The following is a 25,121-nucleotide window of genomic DNA, read 5'->3' on the forward strand; positions in this document are numbered from 1 at the left end:
ACATTAGGAGTTCTTTTTGGGTCCCTCAATCTTTAAGCTTTTTTGTTTTTCTGTTACTTTTTAAAGTTTATGTCTGAGAGAGCATGAGAGAGCACGCGTGCACACACAACCTGGGGAGGGACAGAGGAAGATCGAGAATCCCCAGCACGCTCCGGGCTGTCAGCACAAAGCCTGACACGGGGCTCAAACCCAGGCACTGTGACCTCATGACCTGAGCCGAAGTCAGATGCTTAACAGACCGAGCCACTCGGGAGCCCCTGTTGTTTGTTTAAAGGAAGCCCTGTGCCTAACGTGGGGCTTGAACTCAAGATCCCGAGAACAAGAGTCACGTGTTCTACCAACTGAGCCAGCCAGGTGCCCTGAAGTTTCTAATTACATGACCCAGTTGGGCATGTTGCATGAGTAATAGGCAGTTACATAGCTGTTCCAGCAATAGTTAACCTGCTTATATACTTAAAGGTGTTTACTATAAAATGCCGTGCAGAATATTTTCCTGAAAGGAAAACCCTGTCAGTGTTCCGAGGGAAGTCCTAGTACATGATGCGTGTTGTAGTAGAAATACAGATTAAGAATAGCCACCCAGTGGCGCAGTCGGTTAAGCGTCCGACTTCAGCCAGGTCACGATCTCGAGGTCTGTGAGTTCGAGCCCCGCGTCGGGCTCTGGGCTGATGGCTCGGAGCCTGGAGCCTGTTTCTGATTCTGTGTCTCCCTCTCTCTCTGCCCCTCCCCCGTTCGTGCTCTGTCTCTCTCTGTCCCAAAAATAAATAAAAAAAGTTGAAAAAAAAAAATTAAAAAAAAAAAAAGAATAGCCACCCAAAATGTTTAAAACTATTTTAGATAGGCTTTTGTCAGTCATGGTTGTAAAGACGGTAAAACTTGGTATTTTGAACCAGTAGTATTTTAAAAACTTGATTACCATTGAAAGACCCTGGGATTCACACGTGTATTCGTTGGTTCATCAGATATTTGAGTGTAATCTGTAAGGCATTAACCATTTGTTAGACCCATTATCTTTGTGAAGTATTTGGAAGTTAATTCTGTGATGGGGAAAAATTTTATCCTTGTGACTTGAATAGGTTATCAATAGTATAAGAAAGCGCTTCAGTTTTACGTTGTTAGTGTGATTCTTAAACTTTAGGAACATCCTAATTTATCGCTTAAACATCAGTGTAAAATGTCTACTTAATTTTTTTTTCTTTAAGGTATTTACTATGCAAGATCTGTTAGAACTCCTCAAAATCAACCCTGAATCCGGTCTCTACAAATCACTGGTAGGATTGTTGAGTTGTTATAATCTGCCTTGGTCTGTTAATTGTAACTGAACAGTTGAATAAAGGTAAAATATTTTCTTTTAACAGATGTCAGGATTTGATAACAAAAACAAAAAAGGTAGGAGCCTTCATATACGTAGAAAATAGCAACATTTTTGTCATGTACTTTATCCTGTAAAACTCTGAAAGTAATCTTGAGGGGTAAGAGTAGGGAATTGAATTGGAATTTGATTTTCCCTGCTGTGACAATACCTTGTTATTTATTTGGTTTGGTTTTTTTTTTGTTTTTTTTGTTTTTGTTTTTTTACAGATTTTATTTTTTTAAGTAATCTCTTCCCCTAACATGGGGCTTGAACTTAAAACCCTGACAGCGGGAGTGGCACGCTCCCACCATCTGAGCCAGCCAGGTGCCCCAATACCCTAGCTTTAAAAAAAAAAAGATCTAATTTGACCAATGTACATCACTTCTCCAAATTTCAGTCCTCTTAATTACTCTTAGATACTCGCACACAGAAAACCCACTGTAGACAGTAGTTGATACAGCCCCACAAATGATCTGCAAGGTACTTTTTGTAAACATACCCACTGTTGGGAATATTGCCCCACACCCAGACAGTGTTAAGGCTCTAGGTATCTTTGTATCCTAGACCTCCTCCTTGATAAAGTACATGTCTATAAAGTACAACTTAAAAATTAATTGCTTAAAGAATGAAATAACTGGTGAGTAGTGTTACATAAATATTTATTAACTGTTGATATGGGCCTGGTAAACTGCTTTAATTTTGGCCTTGATAAGAACCATCCTAGAGGCCATTCTATAACTGCCACGGGTACAGACTGTGGGCTGGACTTGCCTACGGACTTCATAGCATGAACTTCAGCTGGTAACCTGCCTGTAATACATAGTCTTTAGGTCTTTTGAATAACCTGTAACGTTATGTAACGGCCCTTTCGTATTGGTGTGCCCCTGGGTTTTGTCTGTCACCGGCATTGCTATCCTCCCCAGTCGGGCGTTCTTTTCAAATTTAGCATTCGGCAAACATTTGAGTATTTACCTTCTGCCAACTATTAGTCTGTGACTGAATTGCCTAGTCTCTTGGGAGTGATGTCAGCAGAGGATGAGTGAATCAGATCACAAGACCTCCTGGAGTGCCTGCAAAGTAGGGCATCCATACTGAAGTTGAGTATGGTAAGTGATCCTGTATTCTATATGCCAAGGCAGTACTGTTCCATGTAAATTTTCTGTAGTCATGGAAATGGCTCTCCCTGTGCCATCTGATATGGGAGCGCGTGGCTATCCCTGTGCATCTGATAGAGCTAGCCACGTGTGGCTGTTGAAGGGTTGAAATGTGGCTGGCGTGGCTAACGAACTGACTGTTAAGTTGCAGTAGCCACACGTGAATAGTGGTCATATTGGATAGCACGGGCCTCAGGTATATAGTGGGTATCTGTAGCTTAACTCTGTGGGAAGGAAACTTGGGGCCTGAAGGGATCTTAAGAAATGGTATAACCACTCTGACAGATGGGTGTTTTCTCACAAAGCTAAGTATACTCTTCCCATCCAACAGTGATACTCCTAGGTATTTACCCAACTGACTCGAAAACTTAGGTCCACGTAGATCCCGGATAGGAATGTTTGTGGTACTTGATAGTGATGGCCAGAAATGGGGAGCAATCAAAATGTCACTAAGAGGGGTGGATAAAGAAACTGAGGTGCATCCAGACAAGGGAATACTAATGAGGATTTTGATGACGGTATTTTGCACTGTTAATCCATGCAAAAACAAACTACCTTTAAATGCATTTTGTTAGGGAAAGGGGCCGGTCCGTAAAGGGTACATATTGCGTGATTTCATATATGATTTTCTGAAAAAGGCATAAGTGTAGAGCTGCTGAATGGATCGGTGGTTGCCAGGGATTTGGCGGAATGGGGGTGTGGAAGGTTGAATAGGTGAAGCACAGGGAATTTCTTAAGCGAGTGTGTTTCCTATGATCGTGGTAGGATCTATATAGCACTATAGTGGTCAGAGCCTGTAGAACCTTCTGGCACAAAGGGTGAAGCTTAATGTATGCAATTTTAGGAGGTCAGGTGCCCCAGGATGAATTGCAGACAGTGACAAAATGGTCTGTCCTAACCCCAGTCCCCCCCCCCCCCAAGGAGAAGAAACGATGCTGAGCTCCTCAACATTGGAAATGAAGATTTTATGACTAAAGGCAAATGAAACTGTATATAGGCCCTGGATGTGGAGTGATAGCTGGCTCATGGGGGTACTGGTTAACTGCTCTGAAACCATTGTACATGGATGCTGGATTTGGACAACTAACGCAATGGATAGTAGAGGGCGAGAGCCAAGTTTCTCCCTGTTAGAGTGTGATTTTACAGTTGGGTAAGGGGAGGAGGCTAGAATGATGTGTGTGATAGTGGGTTTGTTAGACCCCTCACTGTGAGCTCAGGTTTAGCTTCATACATATGCAGAGGATCTCTATAGATCGATGTATCTGCACGGGTTCGTAGAACACTCAACTTTTGTTGTGCAGGCTGAGAGGGCCTAGAAGCAAGGACACCCTAGTAACTGTGCACGCCTAGTGCCCGGTTTGGAACACTGATAGGGTTTCGAAGACCATTCCATAATAGGAACCAGGGCTCCCCGGAGCGATGACTGATTGTAGGACTGGGGCAGAGAAGGTACAAGAGGAGCCTGGAGTGTTGTCTAATGCTAGACATAGGGAAATGCTTAATAAGGGGGGGGAAAAAAGGCACTGTGAAGGAGCTCCTAAGGGCCAAAGCTAGAACAGTTGAATAAATGGGGAGACCAGAGCAATCCTTCTCAGAGGGGTATGCATACGGGGAGGGGAGAGGGGAAGTGGAACCAGTTAGGACCCATGAGAAGCCCTGCAGACCTGGGAAACGGTGATGACCTGATGACCGTTACAGTGAGCGAGGGGGAGGAGCACCTCTGGAAAGATGACCCTACTGCAGCATCTCCGAGAAAGTTCCTGCGGCATGTCTACCTTGTCTCCAGAGGCAGAGCAGGCATGCCTGAGCATAAGAGTAGCAGGAAGGTGTGAGGAGAGAACGGGCTGACTGGGGGTGGGGGGGAAGAGATACGGGCAAGAGAGGATGAGCGGATGAGCCAGAGACGAATTGCAAGTGTATGTCTAATGAGAGGAAGTGAAAACCAGACTTGGAAATCTTGGGGAAAAGGGAGGTGGGAGGCCTTTACCTTCGTTCATGCAGAAGCTGAGTGCTTTCAACTGTTGGAAGATCCTAAAGCTCCTAATTGTTCATTTAATGTGTATTTATTTTCGAGAGCGACAGACACAGCATAAGCGGGGGAGGGGCAGAGAGAGAGGGACACACAGAATCTGAAGCAGGCTCCAGGCTCCGAGCTGTCACCACAGAGCCTGACTTGAGGCTTCAACCCACAGACCCATCATTACCTAAGCCAAAGTTGGACGCTTAACCGACGGAGCCACCCAGGCACCCCAATTTTGTTCTTATGGCTGAGTGATAATTCCACTGTGTGTGTCCCCCCGTCTGTGCGTGTGTGCACACACACTTACATACCACATCTATCCATTGTAAACAATGCTGCTGTAAACCTAGGGATGCATATGTCTTTTCAAGTTAGTGTTCGTTTTCTTTGCACAAATACCCAGTAGTGGAATTACTGGAACATATGGTAATTCTATTTTTAACTTTTTTTTTTTTTCCTTTGCGTAGAGCACATGCATGTGAGCAGGGGAGGAACAGGGGGAGAGAGAATCCCAAGTAGGCTCCACACCCAGTGTGGAGCCCAACAGGAGGCTCGATCTCACAACTATGAGATCATGACCTGAGCTGAGATCGAGTCGGACGTTCTTTAACTGAGCCACCCAGGCACTCCTATTTTTAACTTTTTGAGGAACCTCCATACTGTTTTCCACAGTGGCTGCACCAGTTTGCATTCCCACCAGCAGTGCAAGAGGACTCCTTTTTCTCCACATCCTCACCAGCATTAGTTTCTTGTGTTTTTTGGTTTTAGCTGTTCTGATAGGTGTGAGGTGATTGATCTCTCACTGTGGTTTTGATTTGCATTTCCCTAATGGTGAGTGATGTTGAGCCTTTTTTTCGTGAGTCTGTTGGCCATCTGAATATCTTTGGAAAAGTGTGTATTCAGGTCCTTGACTCGTTTGTTGATTGGTTTTTGTGTTGGATTGTAGGAGTCCTTTATATATCTTGGATATTAACTCCTTACTGGATAGATCATTTACAAATATCTTCTGCCATTCAGTAGGTTGCTTTTTTGTTTTGTCGATGGTTTTCTTTGCTGTGCCAAAGCTCACTATTTTGTAGTCCCGATAGGTCCCTTCAGGCGAAGGAAGCAAGAACTATCTAGAAAAACACTTATCTACAGTTGATGTCAAAGATATTACTGCCTATGTTTTCTAGGAATTTTGTGATTGCAGCTCTCACATTTAGGACTTTAATTCATTTTGAGCTTATTTTTATTTGTGGTGTAAGAAAAGTGGTCCACTTTTATTGTTTTGCATGTAGCCATCCAGTTTCCCCAACACCATTTGCTGAAGAGACTGCTTTATCCCCCTGGTGTATACTCTTGCCTCCTTTGTTGTAGATTATTTGACCATACGTGCGTGGGTTTATTTCTGGGCTCTCTGTTCATCTATGTGCCTGTTGTCGTGCCACTGCGTTACTGTTTTGATTACGACAGCTTTGGGGTACATCTTGCAATCAGGAATTGTGGTATCTCCAGCTTTGTTCTTTTACCTCAAGGTTGTTTTGGCTCTTCAGGAGTCTTTTGTGGTTCCATACAAATTTTAGTGGTAGTCCAGTTCTGTGAAAAACGCTGTTGGTATTTTGACCGAGATTGCATGGCGTCTGTAAATTGCTTTGGGTAACATTGACATGTTAACAATACTGGTTCTCTGAGTCCCTGAGCACAGAATATTTTCTGTTGGTGTCATCTTCGATTCTTTCATCCGTGTTTTAGGGTTTTCATAGTGTAGGTCTTTCAGCTCCTTGGTTAGGTTTACTTACAGGTGTGTGTGTGTATATATATATAATTTTTTTTTTTTTTTGGTGCAATGGTAAATGGCATTTTTTTGCTACTTGATTATTACTGTACAGAGGTGCAACAGATTTCTGTATGTTAACTTTGTATCCTGTGACATCACTGAATTCATTTATCGGTGCTAGTGTCTTTTTTGGTGGAGTCTTTGAAGTTTTCTGTGTATACTATCATGACATCTGTAAATAGTGACAGTTTTACTTCTTACCAATTTGGATGTTTTTTTGTCCAATGGCTGTGGCAAGGACTTTGAGTACTATGTTGAATCAAAGTGGTGAGAGAGGACATCCTTGTTTTTCCTGATCTTAGAAGCGCTCAGTTGTTTACATACATGGAGTATGAGGTTAGCTGTTTTTTATCTATGGCCTTTATTATTTTTTTTTTAACTTTATTTGAATTGAAGTTAGTTAACCGAGAGTGTAATACTGATTTCAGGAGTAGAACCCAGTGATGCATCACTTAACATACAACACCTAATGCTCATCCCAACAAGTGTCCTCCTTCATGCCCGTCGCTCATTTAGCCCATCTCCCCACCCACCTCCCCTCCAGCCACCCTCCGTTCTCTGTCTTGAAGAATCCCTTATGGTGGGGTGCTTGGGTGGCTCATTCGGTTAAGTGTCCAACTCTGGGTTTTAGCTAAGGTCAGGATGTCACTGTCATGAGATCAAGCCCCACATTGGGCTCTGTGCTGATGGTGCAGAACCTGTTCGGGATTCTGACTTCCTCTCTGTGCCCCTCACCTCACTTGTGCCATGTTTCTCTTTCTCAAAAATAGACATTAAAAAAAAAAAATCTTGGGGCACCTGGGTGGCTCTGTCAGTTGGTTAAGCATCTGACTCTTAGTTTTAGCTCCAGTCATAATCTTAGGTTTGTGAGTTCGAGCCCCGCATCTGGGTCTGCACTGACAGCGTGGGGCCTGCTGGAAGTTCTCTCTCACTGTCTCTGTGCCACCACTTGCACTTTGTCTTTCCAAAGAAACTTAAAAAAAAAAAAAAAAACAAAAAAACCCAACACTCTGATGGTTTGCCTCCTTGTGTTTTTCTTTCTCCTTCCCTTCCCCTTTGTTCATGTGTTTCTTAAATTCCATGTGTGTGAGATCATGTATTGGTCTTTCTCTGACTGATTATTTTGCTTAGCATAATACACTCTAGTTTTTTTATTTTTTTGATACAAAATTTATTGTCAAATTGGTTTCCATACAACACCCAGTGCTCATCCCAACAGGTGCCTTCCTCAATGCCCATCACCCACTTTCCCCTCCCTCCCACCCCTCACTTTATTCTCAGTTTTTCAGTCTCTTATGATTCGGCTCCCTCCCTAACTTTTTTTTTTTTTCCTTCCCTTCCCCCATGGTCTTCTGTCAAGTTTCTCAGGATCCACATGAGAGTGAAAACATACGGTCTCTGTCTTTCTCTGTATGACTTACTTCACTTAGCATAACACTCCAGTTCCATCCACGTTGCTACAAAAGGCCAGATTTCATTCTTTGTCGTTTCCAAGTAGTATTCTATTGTACATACAAACCACAACCTCTTTACCCATTCATCAGTTGATGGACATTTAGGCTCTTTCCATAATACGCTCTAGTTTCATCCACGTTGTTGGAAACGGAAAGATTTGATTCTTGTTTGATCACCAAGTAATACTCCATTGTGTGTAATATTACATACACACACACACACACCCTACCGTCTTTGTCAGTTGATGGACCTTTGGGCTCTTTACATAATTGGGCTGTTGGTGATAGCGCTGCTATAAACATTGGGGTGCGTGTGCCCCTGTGAATCAGCATTTTTGTGTCCTTTGGATAAATACCTAGTATTGGAATTGGTGGGTCATGGGGTAGTTTAATTTTTAGTTTTTTGAGGAACCTCCACACTGTCCTCCAGAGCAGCTGCACCAGTGTGCATTCCCACCAGCAGTGCAATGTTTGTTGGTTTATATCCTGTTGATCTGACTTTTTTTTGTATAAACTTGGTCCATGTCTTGTCTAATTTCTCCATTTTTTTGACTTGTAACAGCTCTTTGATATTATGAAAATTACTCCTGTCTCCACATCTTCGCGAGTACTTTGTTGCAGTCTATCACTTGTCTTTTGACTTGATTTCGTGCCATCTAGGTTTCTAATTCTTATGTTGTGAGATTGATACTGCTCGTTATTGCTTCTAGGTTGTGTGTCATGTTTGCAAAGTCCTTTCCTTAGAAATTATTCTTAGAAGATCTAGAATGTAAGAAAGGATAATGTTTAAAAGCCAAGATCTTAGAAACAGGGTTGATGCAATGGTTGAATGGAAAAAAGTTACACGCCGAAACTGTATTATGCACTTTGTGTCTTGTAGGTTTTCTCATGGAGTTTTTAAAAGAAGTGGCAGAGTATCATCAGTCCAGAGCGAGCTGTGATGTGGGAACTCAGACAAGTTCCACGTTGCCTGGCCAAGACTCACTTGGTAACTGTGGCTCCCCTTCAGAATTTTAACGTTTCTGTCTTCTCCTCGAGTGAAGGAAAGGACCTGATGTGCTGTACTATGGGTCTGCTCCTTGACTGGGAGGGGTGCAAGCCGCAGGGGGCACAGGTGCCTGCTTCCTCCGGAAGCCTCGCGGGAGGCGGCCAGGACCACTCGCCCGCGCCACCCTCCCCTCTCTGAAGGCCCACGTGCTCCTCTGTGTGTTGGGTTCAACCTCTCATAACTGGGAGGTTCTTCTCTAGGTTTCCTCTAACTTGAATTTATGGCCACTAAGTGAGGAAATCCTTGACTGCGTGCCTTGTGGAGAAAACTAGAGAAGTCAGTGGCGTATCCCTTTGGTTTAGAGCTAAGGAAATGGGGGTCCCCAGAGGAAGCACAACTTGGAAACGTTCCTTCTGGGTCAGAACGGATAGTAGAATCCAAATTTTTTTTTTTTTTTAATTTTTAAAAACTTATTTTTGAGAGAGAGGGGGAGGGGAGGGGGAGGGAGCATGAGCAGGAGATAGGCAGAGGAAGGGAGACACAGAATCTGAAGCAGGCCCCAGGCTTGGAGCTATCTGCACAGAGCATGACGACGCGGGGATCAAACTCCTAAACCGGGAGATCGTGACCTGAGCCGAAGTTGGACGCTTAACCAACTGAGCCACCCAGGCACCCCTAGAGTCCAAATTTTTCTAAAATTACATGATTAATCAGTTTCTTGGCACCTCCTGAGTCTTAAGGAGAATAATACTTTTAACCAGTAAAAAGAGAAGTCTGTTATTAGTAAAACATAAGCTTATATGATGAGGCCTTCATTTTGGCCTAGGTTTTATTCCATTGGGAGCATGGTATATGCTTATTCTAGAGAAGTACTGTCCAAAAATAGCCACATGTGTAACTGTTAATTTTCTAGTAGCCATGGGGGGGGAGACAGGTGAATTTATTTTAATATAATTTAACCCAGTATGTCCAAAATATTCCAACATGTAATTGATCCAGAAAATGTAAATGAGATTATTCTATATAAAATTTCCATACTCCATCCTTGAAACCTGGTGTGTCTTTTACACTTAAAGCACCTCTCAATTTGAACTGGTCCCACTTCATGTACTCCATGGCCACGTGTGGCTAGAGAGTCCTGTATTGGACGACACAATTGTAAAGCATTTGGAAAACCCAGAAAAGTAAATGGAAAACCTGTTGAAAATTCTCTAAAAAGACGGACGCTGCCAATCTCTTCAAACCACTTGTGTCAGCCGCCTTGTCTGGTGCATCCTTTTTGGCGGGTGGTGTTCTCCACGATTGAGCTCATCCTGCAAGTCCGGGTTTGTGGTCGGTTGTTGCTGGCCCGCAGCTGTTGTGGGGGCTGTGGGTCTACTGGAGAGAGCACTAGAACGACAGCCCAGCAACAGACGAGCTTGCAGCCCCAATCCTGCCCTTACACAGTTGCTTAGCCCTCTGGGACTCACTTAAACTATATGGGCATCTGCTTCCTTCTCTGCAAAGCAGAGGAGTCAAAATACGTGATCTTTAATTTATTTTAAGGTCCGTGTTTTGAACGTGTCAGTCGACTTTAACCACAGTCCAATAAAAGCACTCTCTGCCTTGGCACTTAGGGACTGGGAAGAGATGCCAGTGTTTTCTGACTTAAGTTGCACTCTTGGCTTTCTTTCCCCCTGACATTGGATGGTGAGAATTTCCGATGTAAGGAATGGTGGAAACGGTTGTACAGTGAACACTTGTGTACCTAGACTTACCCGGTAAATTTGTGTCCTCCTTGCCTGGTCGCTTATCTGACCCATCCATTAATCCATCTTAATTTTGTGGCGTTTCAAAGTAAATTGCAGACATCCTTCCCGTTGCCCCTAAGTATACTCTGTGCTTTTGAACAGAGCTCCAGCCTCTTGCTCAGCTGACAGCAGTTCCCTATGCTAACTTCCTATGTTGTTGTTTTAACAGTGGAGAAGCTTCAGCTTATTGATGATCAGTTTGCAGGTGCTTACCCTCAGCGTCCAAAGTTAGAATCCTTAGAAGTAAAGTTAAATGAATATAAAAGAGAAATAGAACAGCAGCTTCGGGCAGAAATGTGTCAAAAGGTGAGCTGTATCTTGTTGCTGTGCTTGTCTTGAATGTCTTTAAAAAAAAAAAAAAGGTTTAAGAGCAAATGTAAGCAGGGGAGGGGCTGAGAGAAGGGGAGAGAGAATCCTTAGCAGGCTCCACGCTGTCAGCATAGAACCTGACTCAGGGCTCGAGCTCAAGAACCATGAGATCATGAACTGAGCCGAAATCAAGAAGTCAGGCGTTTCACCAACTGAGCCACCCACGTGTCCTGTGATGTCTTCATCTTGGGTATGGGGGGGGAAAAATAGAGAATTTCTATTAACAAATGTGATACACTGTTACGCATGATTTTTCTTTCCAACTGATGTCATTTTTTATGCCTTTTGAGTGAATCCTACAGGTACAATGAATGAGATGAAAGTAAAAATGAGTTAAACTAAGTATATTAGAGCATTAGTGTTAAACCTAACCCTGAAGAGAGAAGTTATTTTCTTAGTGTAGTTTTGGTATTTACAATAATTGGTGATTGATTGGCAGTTAAAGTATTTTAAAGATACTGAAGTAGCAAAAATTAAGATGGAAGAGAAAACAAAGTCTGAGAGGGAATTGGCTGAGTTCCGGAACGAATTGGAGAGAGCTTATCGAGCAAAATCTGACGCCCTTATTTCTCGGGAGAAGTTGGCTTTTGAGAGAATTCAGAAGCACCAAGAGGTAAGACTTTTTACAATTCTTTGCCAGGTGTCTACTTCCTACGGCTGTTTGTAGATGGGCTTCAGGCCCTAGAGTGGGTTGTGACAGTTGGTTAGCCAAGATCAAGCCCTACAGGTGTATGAGGGATGGAGGTCAAGAGCACAAGTGGTAGGACTGGCCTTGAAAAGGTTATGGAGACTTCCTCCCCCGAGAGCGCCGGGAGGAAGGGACTGCGGGTGCTAGCTTCCATGTTGGGAGCGGGCGAAACTCCCCGCTGAATACGCTCCCTCCTCTCGGGCAGATGGGAGGGTTGGGGGGCAGCCTCAAGGAGAGGATCGGTGTGGAATGGCTGCGTGGGGGTGGGGGCGGAGCAGCCCTCCGAAGCAGGCCGGACTGGCGGAGCTGTGTGGAGGCCCTGGCCGTGACACGGGCATCCCGCAGCCGAAGTGGACCCAACCAGGTGCTTGTAGGCAGTTGGTGTGGTACAGTCAGGTTAGCGAGGGCGGGAAGATCGAGGCGCTTGGGCAGTGGACCTGACGGAGCTGAGTTTACTTGGCTTGAGAAGGGCAGCCTCTTGAGGACATTGGGGTTCGGTGGGGTGGTGAAAGGGGCCGGAGGGGATGGTGGGCGGCTACTACCCCAGGGGGGCTTGGGGGGGGGGGGGTGGGGGCAGACAGGGCTGTGTGGTGTTCTCAGAGGCATCCAGGACAAGATGTCGGGACACTGATGGATGGAAGAGTAAGCGTGGGCCCATAGGACAGGGCTGCGGGTTGAGATGTCGCGTGAAGACTAGAAACAAAATGCAATATGATGCCCTTGGGTCACAGGGGTTGAGGGTCCCTGGAATTGCGGAGTCTAGGATTGTGGAAGGTGGTCATTCGATTTCTCCCGGAAAGTGACTGGACAGGAAGTGGAAAGGGTAAGGAGTGGCAGGAGGGATGGGGTCCACTCTTTGAGGAAAAACTGGTTCCTTTCCCAAGGGGCTGTCTTAGACGAGCCTGGATTCGGGACACTGTTTGCCGTGTCCAGCCAGAAGCGCTGCTATGTGGAGACCTCGAAAGTTGGAGGGCTCCCTCCCAGCGCCCACCCTTGATTACAGCTGCTCAGAAAGACCCAGTCGTGTCCTATGATTTCGTGTACCGTTTCTGGTGATGGGGCTCTTAGAAAAAAATCAATGTTGGAGCCACTGTCTTTGAGACGATTGGATGTTTACGTTAACAACTGCATCCTCAAGACGGGTGACTGACTAGTTCAGATCAGTTACCAGACCAGAATATTCATTGAGTTCGCTGATTCTCTTAAGGCTCTGGACAAGATGGCCATCCTCATGCCAAGCATCCTGGCTTTATTCCGCTACCTGCAATGCCCTTCTTGTGCCCCCGATGAAACCCTCTTGGCCTTCAAATCCAGCTTCTGTGTCCCTTCCTTGTAATGCCTTCCCTGACTGACTCCCTCAGGTCCTGTTCCTGCCACAGTCCTGAAGTATTTTAGTTAGAAAAGTCATCACATCCTAGTGTGTCATTTCGCTTTCCCTGACTACACTGACTTTTGGAAAGATGGGAACTCTACCTGTTCGTCTTTCTCTAGTTCTGAGTGTGCTGTTAGACACATGCCAGGTACTCCGTGAAGGCTTGCTCAGCGAACACACAAATGGAAGCGTGGCCCGTTCATTCAGCTTGTTAACCGAGTCAGAATGACCTATGAACTGAAACTTTGAGACGACAGAACCAGGGGCATTCTATTCTTTGGAACTTTTATCGCTACATGCACATTTCGTGTCCTTTTCTTGCTGACGCACTTGTCGAAATGTTAAGTGTCTGGGAGATGTCAGTTAGGTAGATTAAACAGAGCAGAGGTGTTAGGAATATATGCTAATGGGGCCAGTCATCGAAGGAGGGAATGCATGTTTGGGTGGCTAAATGGGCAAAAAGAGTATGCTGAATTGGAACCTCTTGAAAGTGAAATTGTAACCCTAAGTATCTGTAGTTCTCTGGAATCGAGGAAGCACTATATTAGTTCGGATCTGTTGTATCTTCTTTAGCTTGCTTGCTGAAAACTAATGCTTCTGTACACAGATTGAAACCAAGGAGATTTATGCTCAGAGACAACTTCTCCTCAAAGATATAGACCTGCTAAGAGGCAGAGAAGCAGAGCTGAAACAAAGAATGGAAGCTTTTGAATTGTGAGTAACGTGTGTTCGTTTGGGATATTCAGAATGACGATTCAGAAGAACTAAATACGCGTCTTAATAGTCTGATGTTAACTGCCAAATAGAGTGTTCACTTGTAAAGGGGATCCCACCTAGCTTTAAAAGGCACAAAAGAAGAGAAAGACTAGGGTTTCACTTATGAACTGGTACACATTAGAATGAAAAGCAGAGTGAGACGCCATCATCGGGCTACAGTATGACCAGACACGTGACTTGAAGAAGCTGATAATGCTTGAACAAATGCCATGTTTCTCATTTACATCCGGTCATTCGCATCCAGTAGCTGCATGTGTGCAAAGTAACAATTCCAGATACCTGGACCTGCCGCCCTCTCCTGCACTGCTGCTGTCGGGGGAGGGGAAAGACGGTGGCTCCGACTCAACTCCTACTGGGCGAAGAAACTACTGGTGATGGTTTTTTTTTTTTTTTTTTTTCTTTTTTTTTCTCCCTTCTTAGTACCAATTGCGGAGGGGCAGAGAGAGAGGGAGACAGAATCTGAAGCAGGCTCCAGGCTCTTGGCTGTCAGCACAGAGCCTGACCAGGGGCTTGAACTCCTGAACCGCACGGTTAGGACCTGAGCCAAAGTCGGACGCTTAGCCACACGCTGAGCCACCCAGGCACCCCTGGGTGAGACCATTTCTCTTGGTGTGTGTGTTCCTTTCCCTAAGTGCTCACATATGTATCCTTCAAATCTCAGCTGGGATTAAGAGCAAGCTCCCCAGTCTGTAGTGGGTGGAATTAAGCTTTCTTTCCCATTTGGCGTCTTGAAACTCGAAATATTCCAGGAACCCTATTTTATTTAAGAGGTTTGTCTTTGTCTTAATGTTTTTTATTTACGTAGGTTCCGTTCATTTGATTTCTTCCTACCTTACTCTCTTTGGAAATTCTCAAGTGGCAGTTTGCTAATGTGAGAGAAAAGAAAAGGGACAAAGTTTGGGCAGATTCTGGATTGTATAATCATGATTACGTAACCACTTCTTTAACCTCTGTTTGCCCTGCTTCTCTCTTGTAAGCACATTAAGTGAAGTGAATGGATTTACTCGTCCTTTGCTGTACAGATGGGGCAGCAGAGGGAGCTCTAACACCAAGCCTTTATGCTTGGCTGGGAGCCCTCCCATCCCTGTGGTTTGGTCTAAGTGCCTGTGAACCTGATTCCTGGCTCTGGAATTGGTTTTGTAGGTGTTTGAAGGTCTCCCCACGAAAAGCACCCCATTCTTCGAATGTGGAGGTTCTGATGGACCCATCTTCCGTTTTCGGCCTCTTCAGTCAATAGATGATTGAATGCCAAAAACGAATCTTGTACCTCTAATTGTTAGGGGCCAATCAGTTAAGTCTCACAGTTAGAAATCATATTCTAGAAGAAACAAACACTTAAGGTACACTAAAGTTGGCTTTGTGACTAAAAGCATCCTTCTTTGACCCCTCAGTTGATTGTGGCCCTTGATCCCCTGTACCCCCGTTTTGAGTGTGGGTTTTCTCCTGTAAGTGTAGAAAAGTAGGAAACCACTTTGGTCACCACACATTGACACTCCCCTTAGCCAGGTGCCATCTGCTAGCTGATGAGCTGAAGTTGGTAAAGTAGAGGGACTTCTGGCTCTTTCAGTTCACTTCCCAGCAGGGAAGCCTTGTAAAGGTTTTACTCCGGAGCTAAAAACACAAGGCGTCTCTTTCCCTCTGAATGTGTTACTTCAGATGTTGGGGTTTTCTTACCTGCTTTCTTTCTCTTTGGCTAATTGCAGGGCTCAGCGGCTACAAGAAGAAAAAAATAAAAGAGCAACTGACGCCCTTAGGAAACGGGAGTTGAATGTCCAGAATATCGAGGAGACCTATGACCAAAAGCTCAAGAATGAGCTGCTCAAGTAATTGCTTGGCCTTGTTAAAGAAATCCCGTGTTTGATTAAGCTGCTGGAAACAGGCCACGCTGATGAAGTAGATAGAGCCGATGGTTGATGGCAAAATTGAGGGTTGAAAAACCTCTATGTTGTCATTGGTAGCCCAGCCTTTCCTGTGAGCATTTAAGATGGGTTTAAAAAGGTACAGAGAATAGCCTGCTCTGCTCATTTGACAAAAAAAAAAAAAAAAAAAAAATTGTTTTTAACATTTGTTTTTGAGAAAGCAAGACAGAGTGCAAGCAGGAGGAGCGGCAGAGAGGGGGGACCCGGAATCCAAAGCAGGCTCCAGGCTCTGAACTGTCAGCTCAGAGCCCAACACAGGGCTCAAACTCCTGAACCACAAGGTCCTGACCTAAGCCAAAGTTGGACACTCAACACACTGAGCCCACCCAGGCATCTCTCATTCTTACTCCTATAGCTTCTCTGACACTTCCTGAGTGCCTGTGGTTTGTTTGTTTTAAGTTGTTAGGGCACTTTACGACTTGCTCAGTTTGCACAGCCAAGAAGTCATAACATTGAAATTAATAAGTGCTCAGTTAATAGTAAATGCATGTGTAGTGAAGAGAGGATTCAACTCGGCTTCTCAGGGTATTTATTAGTAATTGACCTCATTTTTATTGCCTTGCTCTTAATTTGTCATTGTGCCATTACATCATACCTGCAAGGGTTTCTGGAGGCTATTTTACTTTTGAGAGAATGAGGACAAGCAGGGGAGGGGGCAGAGAGAGATGGAGACGGAGACAGACAGACCCAGAATCTGAAGCAGGCTCCAGGCTCTGAGCTGTCGGCACAGAGCCTGACATGGGGCTCAAACTCATGAACCATGAGACCACGACCGGAGCCAAAGTCAGATGCTCAATCAACTGAGCCACCCAGGCTCCCCTGGAGGTTGTTTTTAAAAACTGCTGTTAAAGATAAGTAGGCGGCGTCTGGGTGGCTCAGTCGGTTAAGCGTCTGACTTCGGCTCAGTTCATGATCTCATGGTTGGTGAGTTTGAGCACCACGTCGGGCTCTGCGCAGACAGTGTGGAGCCTGTTAGGGATTCTGTCTCTGTCTAATTAAAAACAAAACTTAAACACCATTTTCATTGTATGACTTTTGAAACAATGGATTTTAGTACGTATTTTATGTCCACTCCTCTAACCTACTAGTGAACACTGAAGTAGCTCTAGTCATTAAATGCAGAATAAATGAAACACGTATATGTGAATTCAGCATAGCCGTGGATACAGAGAACTGTTGGGTATCGTTTGTCTTGGTGTGTCCTTGGAGGCCTCGGGTGTCCTTCTATGGTTTCAGCCAGTGTTGAATTTGGGGGGACATCATGGGAGTGCCTCTCTGTTTTCTCTGACCTCTGAACCGCAAAGTCAGTTGGCAACAGCTGGTGGAGGTGGCTGAAACCCCGTAAGATGAGCCTTTGGGTGTCTCTAATTCAGATCTCACGCTGTTGGCGGTCGGCCGTCAGGACTGTGCTCAGCCCCTAAGGGCAAAAGTTCCTCTCTGAGGGAAGAGAGACGGGACGGGTGAATTGCAAGTGACCGACTTGGTTATCATTTGGGATTTAGGGCCCGTCACGCACACCGGAAGTTTAACTTAATTGACTTCTTGGTGTCGGTCGAGACCAAGGGAGAAATAATTGTGCTTGGTGACCTCGCAACGACAGGACCCTTCGTTTTGTGTGATTGAGTTTGGGGACCGAATTTACAGGATCGCAACAGTTCTCCAGACCTTTCACGTTTGGAATTCAGATCCTTGGCTCTCTTCTTGAGAGAGTCTGAGGTTTGCACGTGGTCACTTTCGGTGCCCCGGTCCCGTAGATAAGCTCGGGTATTGATAGTCCATCCAGGAGAATGACAAGCTCATTTTAGTTTTTCTGACCTGCAGGTATCAACTTGAACTCCAGGACAACTATATTGCTAGAACTCACAGGCTGATAGAAGATGAAAGGAAGAATAAAGGTGACTCTGGGGACCAGCTGTGTTCACTGTGACAGAGGCTATTAGCTTGCGAGTGCCTGTTCTGTATTCTAAAAAACCTAGCGTTTACACCTGGTGTTACTGCAAAAAGTACATGGTTTTTATTAACCTTACAAAATTGGTTTTTTAATACATTTTTGTGAATCTTCACGTTTAACCTTTCATATATTCGCAAAGGTTAGCGATTCACAAGCAGGATTTTATCCAACTTTCTTTCAGTGTATTTTGATAGATGTGACTATCAAGAAAGTGGCAGCAACTTTTTGCCATCGGGTAAATACTACTCTTAACCACGAGACACTACAATTTTTACTTCCGGAAAATTGTAACTTCTCTGTCCCTGTGATCTAGTTTATTTCTTCTACTTCTAATGTATTCGTATGCTTCATGATATTTTCACGTGACATAGAATCTTTTTTTGGTAAGTTTTTTTATTTGAGAGAGAAAGGAACCCCAAGTAGGCTCCACACTGTCAGTGCAGAGCCCGATGCGGGGATCAAACTCCTGGAACTGTGAGATGACGATCTGACCCAAAACCAAGAGTCGGATGCTTAACCAACAGAGTGACCCAGGCGTCCCTACTTGACCTATAATCCCTTAAATTCTTGAATACATTAGCCCAAGAGTAGGAAAGCTGGATAATTTTTTAGTCTTTGGGATACTTGACATCTTAATATATTTCCGGGAATTTGTCGATGAAAAGAAGTTAAACTTCTAGTGGCGATTTCAAATGGACTCTTGGGAGTAAACCAGGGCTAAGCACTTGATGCTGACCGGCGAGGTCACCCCGTGTACATCTGCTCGCAGCTAGCCCGTGGAGGCTGATACTTCTATGTGCTGTCACGCGTTCGGCAAATCGGGGTTTTGATGTTACATCTCCATAGACCGTGTGAGATGAAGTGAAAATGACAAAATCGTAAATACAGAATCCCAACAGACAAATCTGTCTTTAAGGAAGTTCCGACCTGACGGCATGCGGGCCCTGTGCTCAGAGCCGATGGTGTAAGTGGTGACTTTTGTGCAGCAGGACTAGGCTTGCCGCGTATTTGACCGTTACTTGCCGTCACATGTTGAGTAACGGGGCTTGTTTCTTACTTGGCTGCTGATTTGTTTTGACCTTGACATCTGCTATTCAGATAATGAAATAATGGTCATTAGGTGTGACACAGTGGCCATAAGTTATTAAACGACTTGTATTCACTAGGAAAACTTAATGATGTTAATTGGTTGGCTCTTTTCTTTCAGAAAAAGCTATACATTTGCAAGAGGAGCTGACAGCTATTAATGCGAAAAAGGAAGAATTTGGTCATTCTGTAAAACGTGTCAAAGAGCTCGAGGTAATGAAGTCTTGTGTTTTGAAATCGACATGAGGCAATATATGAACCTAGAGCTTTAGTCCTGCGTGATTTATCTTACGTTGTCCTCTTGACATGTTGGGACTTGTTTCCATCTTAGTCTCCTGGGAAAGCACAGCAAGAGGATGTCCTTTGGGGCCTAGATCCCTGCCTGAATCCTGTGTCTCTCCCTTTCTGCTTGTGTGCCTTGGGGCAAGCTCTGTGACCTCAGACTCCTCCTGTGTAAACTCTGGGATGTTCCCGCCATGCGTGGTTGTGGAGGGAGTTCGGGGAGCTAAGTTTTGCACGTCGTACGCGGCTTGTATGCACTAGCTTCTACCTCAGCCTCTTCTCCCTTCCCATCAAGGGCAGGAAAACTTCCTGTCAGGATGTCAGGATCTCCCAGCTTAAAACCCGATGAGATGCGCTTGTCACATGCCACTGTTACTTCACTTGGATTAAGCTGTGTGTTTGCGGGGCACCTGGGTGGCTCAGTCGTTTACAGCGTCCAACTTCGGCTCAGGTTGTGATCTCACAGTTCGTGGGTTCGAGTCCTGCGTCTGGCTGTGTGGTGACAGCTTGGAGCCTGGAGTCTGCTTTGGATTCTGTGTCTCCCTCTCTCGCTCTTTTTTTCTGCCTCTCTCAAAAAAAATAAAAACTTCTGTGCTATGTGAAGGACAGAGGTGGAACTTGAGGTACATAAAATGTTAGGCACAGAACCTATTTTTGTAGCTTGTTTTGTAGCATTTTAGAGAACATAGTTTGTAAGGACTTGTGTATTAGAGAACTCTGTAGGCTTCTGTAACCACACTTGAGCTGTATTGTACTACTAAGAGGAAAGCACCCCACAGTACGTTAGTGAAATCTCCCCCTTTGATACTTAAATGCCTTGCTGCAATCTGGGGTTGATTTGGGGGGCCCTTAGTTGCCTCTGGAGGAGAGGACTTCTGTGGTTCGCATCTCCTTGCAGAGAAACAGACTTGGGTCAGATGACCTTCATTAAGTCGTGGCGCCCAGCCTCAGGCAGCTTGGCAGCCTGGACGTAGGCAGGACTGTAGCCACCCACTGTTCACACACAGGTGTTGCTGTTTCGATTCCAGCTGGAGTTAGAGTCGGTCAGAACCCAGTCTTTGGCGATAAGCAAGCAAAACCACCTGCTGAGAGAAAAGGTGAAAGAAATGAGTGACTATTCGCTACTGAAACAAGGGAAACAGGAGCTTCAGGCGCAAAATAAATTACTTAAACAACAGCTGGAAGAGACCAGAAGTGAGAACTTGCGTCTTCTAAACCGTAAGTCTTGTCTTGTCTTGTCCGGATTGGCGTGACTTTGTGATTGACACTGGCTCAGTATTCCGAAACTGCTCTGTCCTGTAAGGGAGGCTTCAGTTGAGAAGATTTTCTCAAATTTCGTGGATTGAAGGTACATTCTTTTCACTCGCTGCCACGAAATTGCATCACTAACAAGTTTTCAACTGTATAAATATGCCTCTCTGGGTGGCCCTCGGCTCCCCTTTCCTCTGAATGCTGGTTGGGTTTGGCCAGTGGGGACACACTCCTGTGCTTGGAGGGAGAGAAAAGAGTGAGGTCGAGGTGGCTGTGATCCCTTCTGCGTCTCCTCCCGTGCGGTAGGCCGGGGCGGGCCGTGGGCCTCAGCCAGGCAGGAGCCCAGGCCTTGGCTTCTCAGGGCTCTGTACCTGCTCACGGTCTCCGGGTCTGGGAATTCCTCCCCTCCTGACCCTCCAGGCCCTAGGAGCGTTGACAACAGGGCCCCGGTAGCCCGGGAAACTACACTGTCCTTCGTGGCTACCCGATGTGAGTCCCTTTATTGAAGGATCTTCTGGTGACCCGAACTGGGGATACCATCTGCTTTCTGCCTGGACCCTAAGTGCCACTGACAGATGCCCAGGTCGGACTGGACCTCGGGGCAGTCGTTGGCAGGTTCTGACAGGGCAGATTGGTGGGCTTGCATGTTAATTTCTGGATTTGAAAGAATTCTTTTACTGGGAGTACAATCCTGGAGAGCTGTAAAGTGTGCAGTCACGTGCATTAAATTCTCTTGGGGCGTCTGGGTGGCTCAGTCGGTTAAGTGACTAACTCTTGATTTCGGCTCAGGTCATGATCTTGCAGTTCATGAGTTGGAGGCCCTGCGCCGGGCTCCGCACTGACAGCGCGGAGCCTATTTGGGATTCTTTCTTTCTCCCTGTCTCTGTCCCTCAGTGCTTGCGTGCGTACGCGTGCTCGGCCTCTCTCTCAAGTAAACTTAAATAAACTTTTTTTAAAGTAATTCTTTGGGAAGTTGGTGAGTCGAGATGGCTCTTAGTCTCCTTAATTACTATCATGTACAAAGGGAAGAACAACGTAAAGCCTCTTGAGCTGCTTTTGTTAGGTGAAACGAGAAAACGTGAGGCTGGTGACGAGCAGGCTTTTTTACCTTCACAGACCTGGCTCAGCCTTCTCCAGAGCTGGTGGCTTTTCAGAAAGAACTAAAGAAAGCAGAGAACGCTATCGTGTGTGAGCATAAGGAGTTCGAGACCCACAGGCAGGCCCTGCAAAAGCAGCTGCAAAGTGAAGTGAGTACTGCCTGGCTCACCCAGGCATCTGGGTGGGCTGCTCTGTGGGCCTGGGGACTCGGTGTGTGCCACACCGGCACCAGTCAGCCGGTGGCATCAGAAATGAGCCCCCAGTCTGCTGATTACTCCCCCAGTGTTCTTTGTCCTTGGAGAAAACTCTCAAGCTGTTGTGTGACCTTAGGTTCCCCATAGTAATAAAACCGAGAGGAAAGTAAACCCCCCTGAACACGCAGTTTTCGAATCCCTGTTGGTGCTCCCTGGTAAAAGTACCTGATTCCCCCCCTGTGATGCAACAGTATCGATGCTCTTTCTGACGTCTGCCTCTTGTGCTGGAGTAGCTGTTGTTGGAGAGGAGTGAAAAAGGAGCTGTGGAACTTGCTAGTGGGTTCTGTTGTTGTTTCATCTGGACCCCGGGGGTGATGGGTGTCTGGCTGCTGAGAATTGGCCAAATCGACAAAGAACATCAGCCCGATGAGAGAATTGTGCCTTTGGAAGTATGCTGTGTGATTGGTTTTACATTGATTTCTTTTCCTTCTCTAAATCTTGGCAGATTGAACGTTCTGCACAGCTGAAGGCCCAGATCCTCGATTACGAAGATTCCGTAAAGAGATTAACGAGAGAGGTGGCCGATTTGAAATTGCAACTGACACAAACCCAGACGGGTTAGACACCTCTTTAACTTGTGTGTGGGTGGGTGTGTGGGTGCACACGTGGGAGAGAGACTGCGAGCAGCTTCTGATGCTTGTGAACACGTAATGATGATGCTTCAGTGAAGTTGTAATTCTCACAGTAGGGAAAAGCTATAGAAATGTGTCACCTTAGAAGTAAAACTCTTGTCTTGGGGCACCCGGGTGGCTTAGTCAGTTAAGCGTCCGACTTCAGCTCAGGTCATGACCTTGCGGTTGTGGGATTGAGCCCCATGTCAGGCTCTGTGCCGACAGCTCAGCCTGGAGCCTGCTTAGGATTCTGTATCTCCCCCCCACCCCTGCCCCTTCTCCCTCCCCCTCCCCCCTCTGCGTGAAGAAAGCAGGCCTGTGAAGTCATAGCTGGTACATGCACTCTCTTGATAAATGTTGATCATGACTGCAGCTTCAGAAAGTGTTGAATGTGCGAGTTTGTCCTGAATACTTTGATTTTTGCAAAATAATGCTCTTGATCTCTTTTAACTCTATCCTCCACCTTTTCCCATGCTTTCTCACACTGTCGTTTTGTAACCCATAGCCCTAGAGAACGAGGTGTACCGCAACCCAAAGAACTCTCTGCTCGATCGGCCCATCAGCGGATTAATGGGTGGCAACGTGGTGGTACCTCACAACGGTGACCTGAACGGGGATTTCTTGAAAGATGCTTTCGGACTGGAAGGGCTGATGGCAGGCATGCTTCTGTCGAGGATCGCAAGTGACCCAAGTGCGAGCGCCAGGAGTAGTTCCCCCGATTCTGACCTGGAGTTTGTAGCCAAGACCAAGGCAAGGGTGAAAGAGCTAGAGCAAGAGGCCGAACGTTTGGAGAAAGCTTTCCAAACTTACCATCCAAGAGTTCATCCACGCCCCACGGGAAGGTCTTCAGCCAAGAGCCCGCCACCCCTGCATGCGACAGGAACGCTCAAAAAGACCACTTCCGGCTTCCCTGGAAGACGTACTTCCGCAGAGGACGCGGCTGTCCCTGAGCAGCCTCTGGCAGGCACACCCGAGGAGGACAGGAGCAGCGCTTCGGCTTCTGAGGCGCAGCCGCGCAAGGGCACGCCCTCCAGACGCCTCTCCTCCACTTCCCTGCCCAAGGCCAAGAGGAGCCTCCTTGCTAAAGTGTATCTGGAAGGTGAGCTGCCAAGAGGGTTGCGGGGTGCTCTGCATTTGGAAGCTTCTGGTGCTCAGAGGGCCTCTGAACCGAGTGAGAGTGCAGCCCGGGACGGCAGGAAGGAGCAGGAGCTGAGCCTGGCAGGGCCCGAGCTCCAGCAGTCATGTCCTCGGTCTCAACCTGCCTTGTCTGGCTGACGGTGGCATCTCCCACACGGGGCGGGGATGCCGAGGGAGGTAGTGGGGTAGTGTCCCATTTTAGCATTTTCCTCGGCGGGCAGACCTGTGCTGAGTGACCGGTGGCTTTCCCTTTACCTCTGGTGAGTTGCATATGTTTGTCACTGCTGTAGTTGTATTTAGGTGCTTGAATCATCCGTTTGGTAGATCATCTATGTGTCCTACCCAACTGTTTGCAAGGGTAATGTTAGCTTTTTCAAGGTAACAGAACTGTTCAGAAACGACGTTGCTACCTTCTCCTTGCAATTTGTAATGGTCAAGCTTTCTGCCCCTTAGGTGGGGACAGATCCCGTGCTGCTGGCTGCATTCCTGGTCCTGAGACAACGCCCCAGCCATCACCCTCTGAGTCCGGGCACAGCCCTTCCCTCCACCTGCTGCCCAGCCCTCTGGAGCAGGCCAGGTAACCCCGCCTTCCCCTCGGCCACACCCACTCTGGGTAGCCTCACCGGTCTCACGCTGGACTTGTTGGGGGTTTGGGGGATATGAAAGACCACGTAGCAGTACAGAATTTGTAATCAGATTGTAAGATGACGTACGATCTTTGAGAATCCTCTAAATAACCTGCTTGGAGAAAATAACTCCTTTTAGCAAGTAAGTAATTTCTACTGGTTTGCCAAGCTTGGCGTGTAGAATAGAGACGATGGGGTCAATAAACATCTTCATAGTTGCAAGAGTAGACTCAGTTTATAAAGATAAAACCAATGTACAAAACATGCAAAAACAAATGCAGTTGAAAACAATTTTTGGGTCCCCTGGAGGGCTCAGTCGGTTAAGTGTCTGACTTCGGCTCAGGTCATGATCTCACGGTTTGAGTTTGAGCCTCGTGTCGGGCTCTGTGCTGACAGCTTGGGAGCCTGGAGCCTGCTTCGGATTCTGGGTCTCCTGCTCTCTCTGCCCCTCCCCTGCTCATTCTGTGTCTCTGACTCTCTAAAAAATATTTTAAAAAAGTTGAAAACATTTTCACACATTGTTAGTCACTCAAAAATATTTCGGCATTTAAAATATAAACAGCGTTCTAATTTTTTTTTTTTTTGGACCCGAGTATAGTTGACTCACGATGTTGGATTCGTTTCAGGTGTACAGGATAGTGATTGGACTCCGGACGTTATGCTGTGCTCCCCACGAGTGTAGCTGCTACGCAGTATTGTTAGACTCCCCTTGAGCGAATTCCCTGTGCTGTACCTTTCATACCCGTGGCTTCCTCGTTTCCTAAGTGGAAGCCTTTACTTCCCACCCACCTTCACCCTTCTGCCCACCCCTCCACTCCCTCTCCCAACTGTCAGTTTGTTTTCTGTATTTAGAGGTCTTACTCTTTCTTATTCACTTATTCTTGAGATGCCACATAGAAGTGAAATCATAGGGTATTTGTCTTTCTCAGTCCGACTTATTTCATTTAGCATCATGCCCTCTAGGTCCATGCGCGTTGTTGCAAATGGCAAAAATCGCATCCTTAATTATGGCTAATATCCCGTTAGGTATAGGTGCGTGTATACATGCTTACACACCCACGTTTCTTTATCCATTCTTCAGTCAGTAGATACTCGGGTTGCTTCTGATCTTGGCTATTGTA

General features: G+C 46.0%; 1 protein-coding gene across 6 annotated transcripts in view; it reads left to right on the top strand.

Moving 5' to 3' along the window:
• The window catches only part of OFD1 (OFD1 centriole and centriolar satellite protein), a 41,863-nt gene that overhangs the window by 5,635 nt on the left and 11,107 nt on the right, over positions 1 to 25,121 (top strand). For 5 of the 6 annotated variants that reach the window (XR_007460449.1, XM_049643447.1, XM_049643444.1 and 2 more), the window contains exons 4-17: positions 1,203 to 1,271; positions 1,359 to 1,389; positions 8,682 to 8,789; positions 10,749 to 10,885; positions 11,388 to 11,561; positions 13,616 to 13,722; positions 15,489 to 15,608; positions 17,526 to 17,599; positions 18,863 to 18,954; positions 20,052 to 20,241; positions 21,391 to 21,521; positions 22,072 to 22,183; positions 22,743 to 23,336; positions 23,828 to 23,951. Coding sequence is in view for 5 of the 6 variants with exons in the window: in XM_049643447.1 (XP_049499404.1) it covers positions 1,203 to 1,271; positions 1,359 to 1,389; positions 8,682 to 8,789; positions 10,749 to 10,885; positions 11,388 to 11,561; positions 13,616 to 13,722; positions 15,489 to 15,608; positions 17,526 to 17,599; positions 18,863 to 18,954; positions 20,052 to 20,241; positions 21,391 to 21,521; positions 22,072 to 22,183; positions 22,743 to 23,336; positions 23,828 to 23,951 (2,063 nt within the window). In the remaining variant the exon portion in view is untranslated. Of the gene's footprint in view, positions 1 to 1,199; positions 1,272 to 1,358; positions 1,390 to 8,681; positions 8,790 to 10,748; positions 10,886 to 11,387; positions 11,562 to 13,615; positions 13,723 to 15,488; positions 15,609 to 17,525; positions 17,600 to 18,862; positions 18,955 to 20,051; positions 20,242 to 21,390; positions 21,522 to 22,071; positions 22,184 to 22,742; positions 23,337 to 23,827; positions 23,952 to 25,121 lie in introns of those variants that run through there. The other variant, XM_049643446.1, reaches the window with a different exon arrangement.

This window comes from Panthera uncia, chromosome X, assembly GCF_023721935.1.
Source record: "Panthera uncia isolate 11264 chromosome X, Puncia_PCG_1.0, whole genome shotgun sequence".
In the NCBI taxonomy this organism is placed as follows: Eukaryota; Metazoa; Chordata; class Mammalia; order Carnivora; family Felidae; genus Panthera; species Panthera uncia.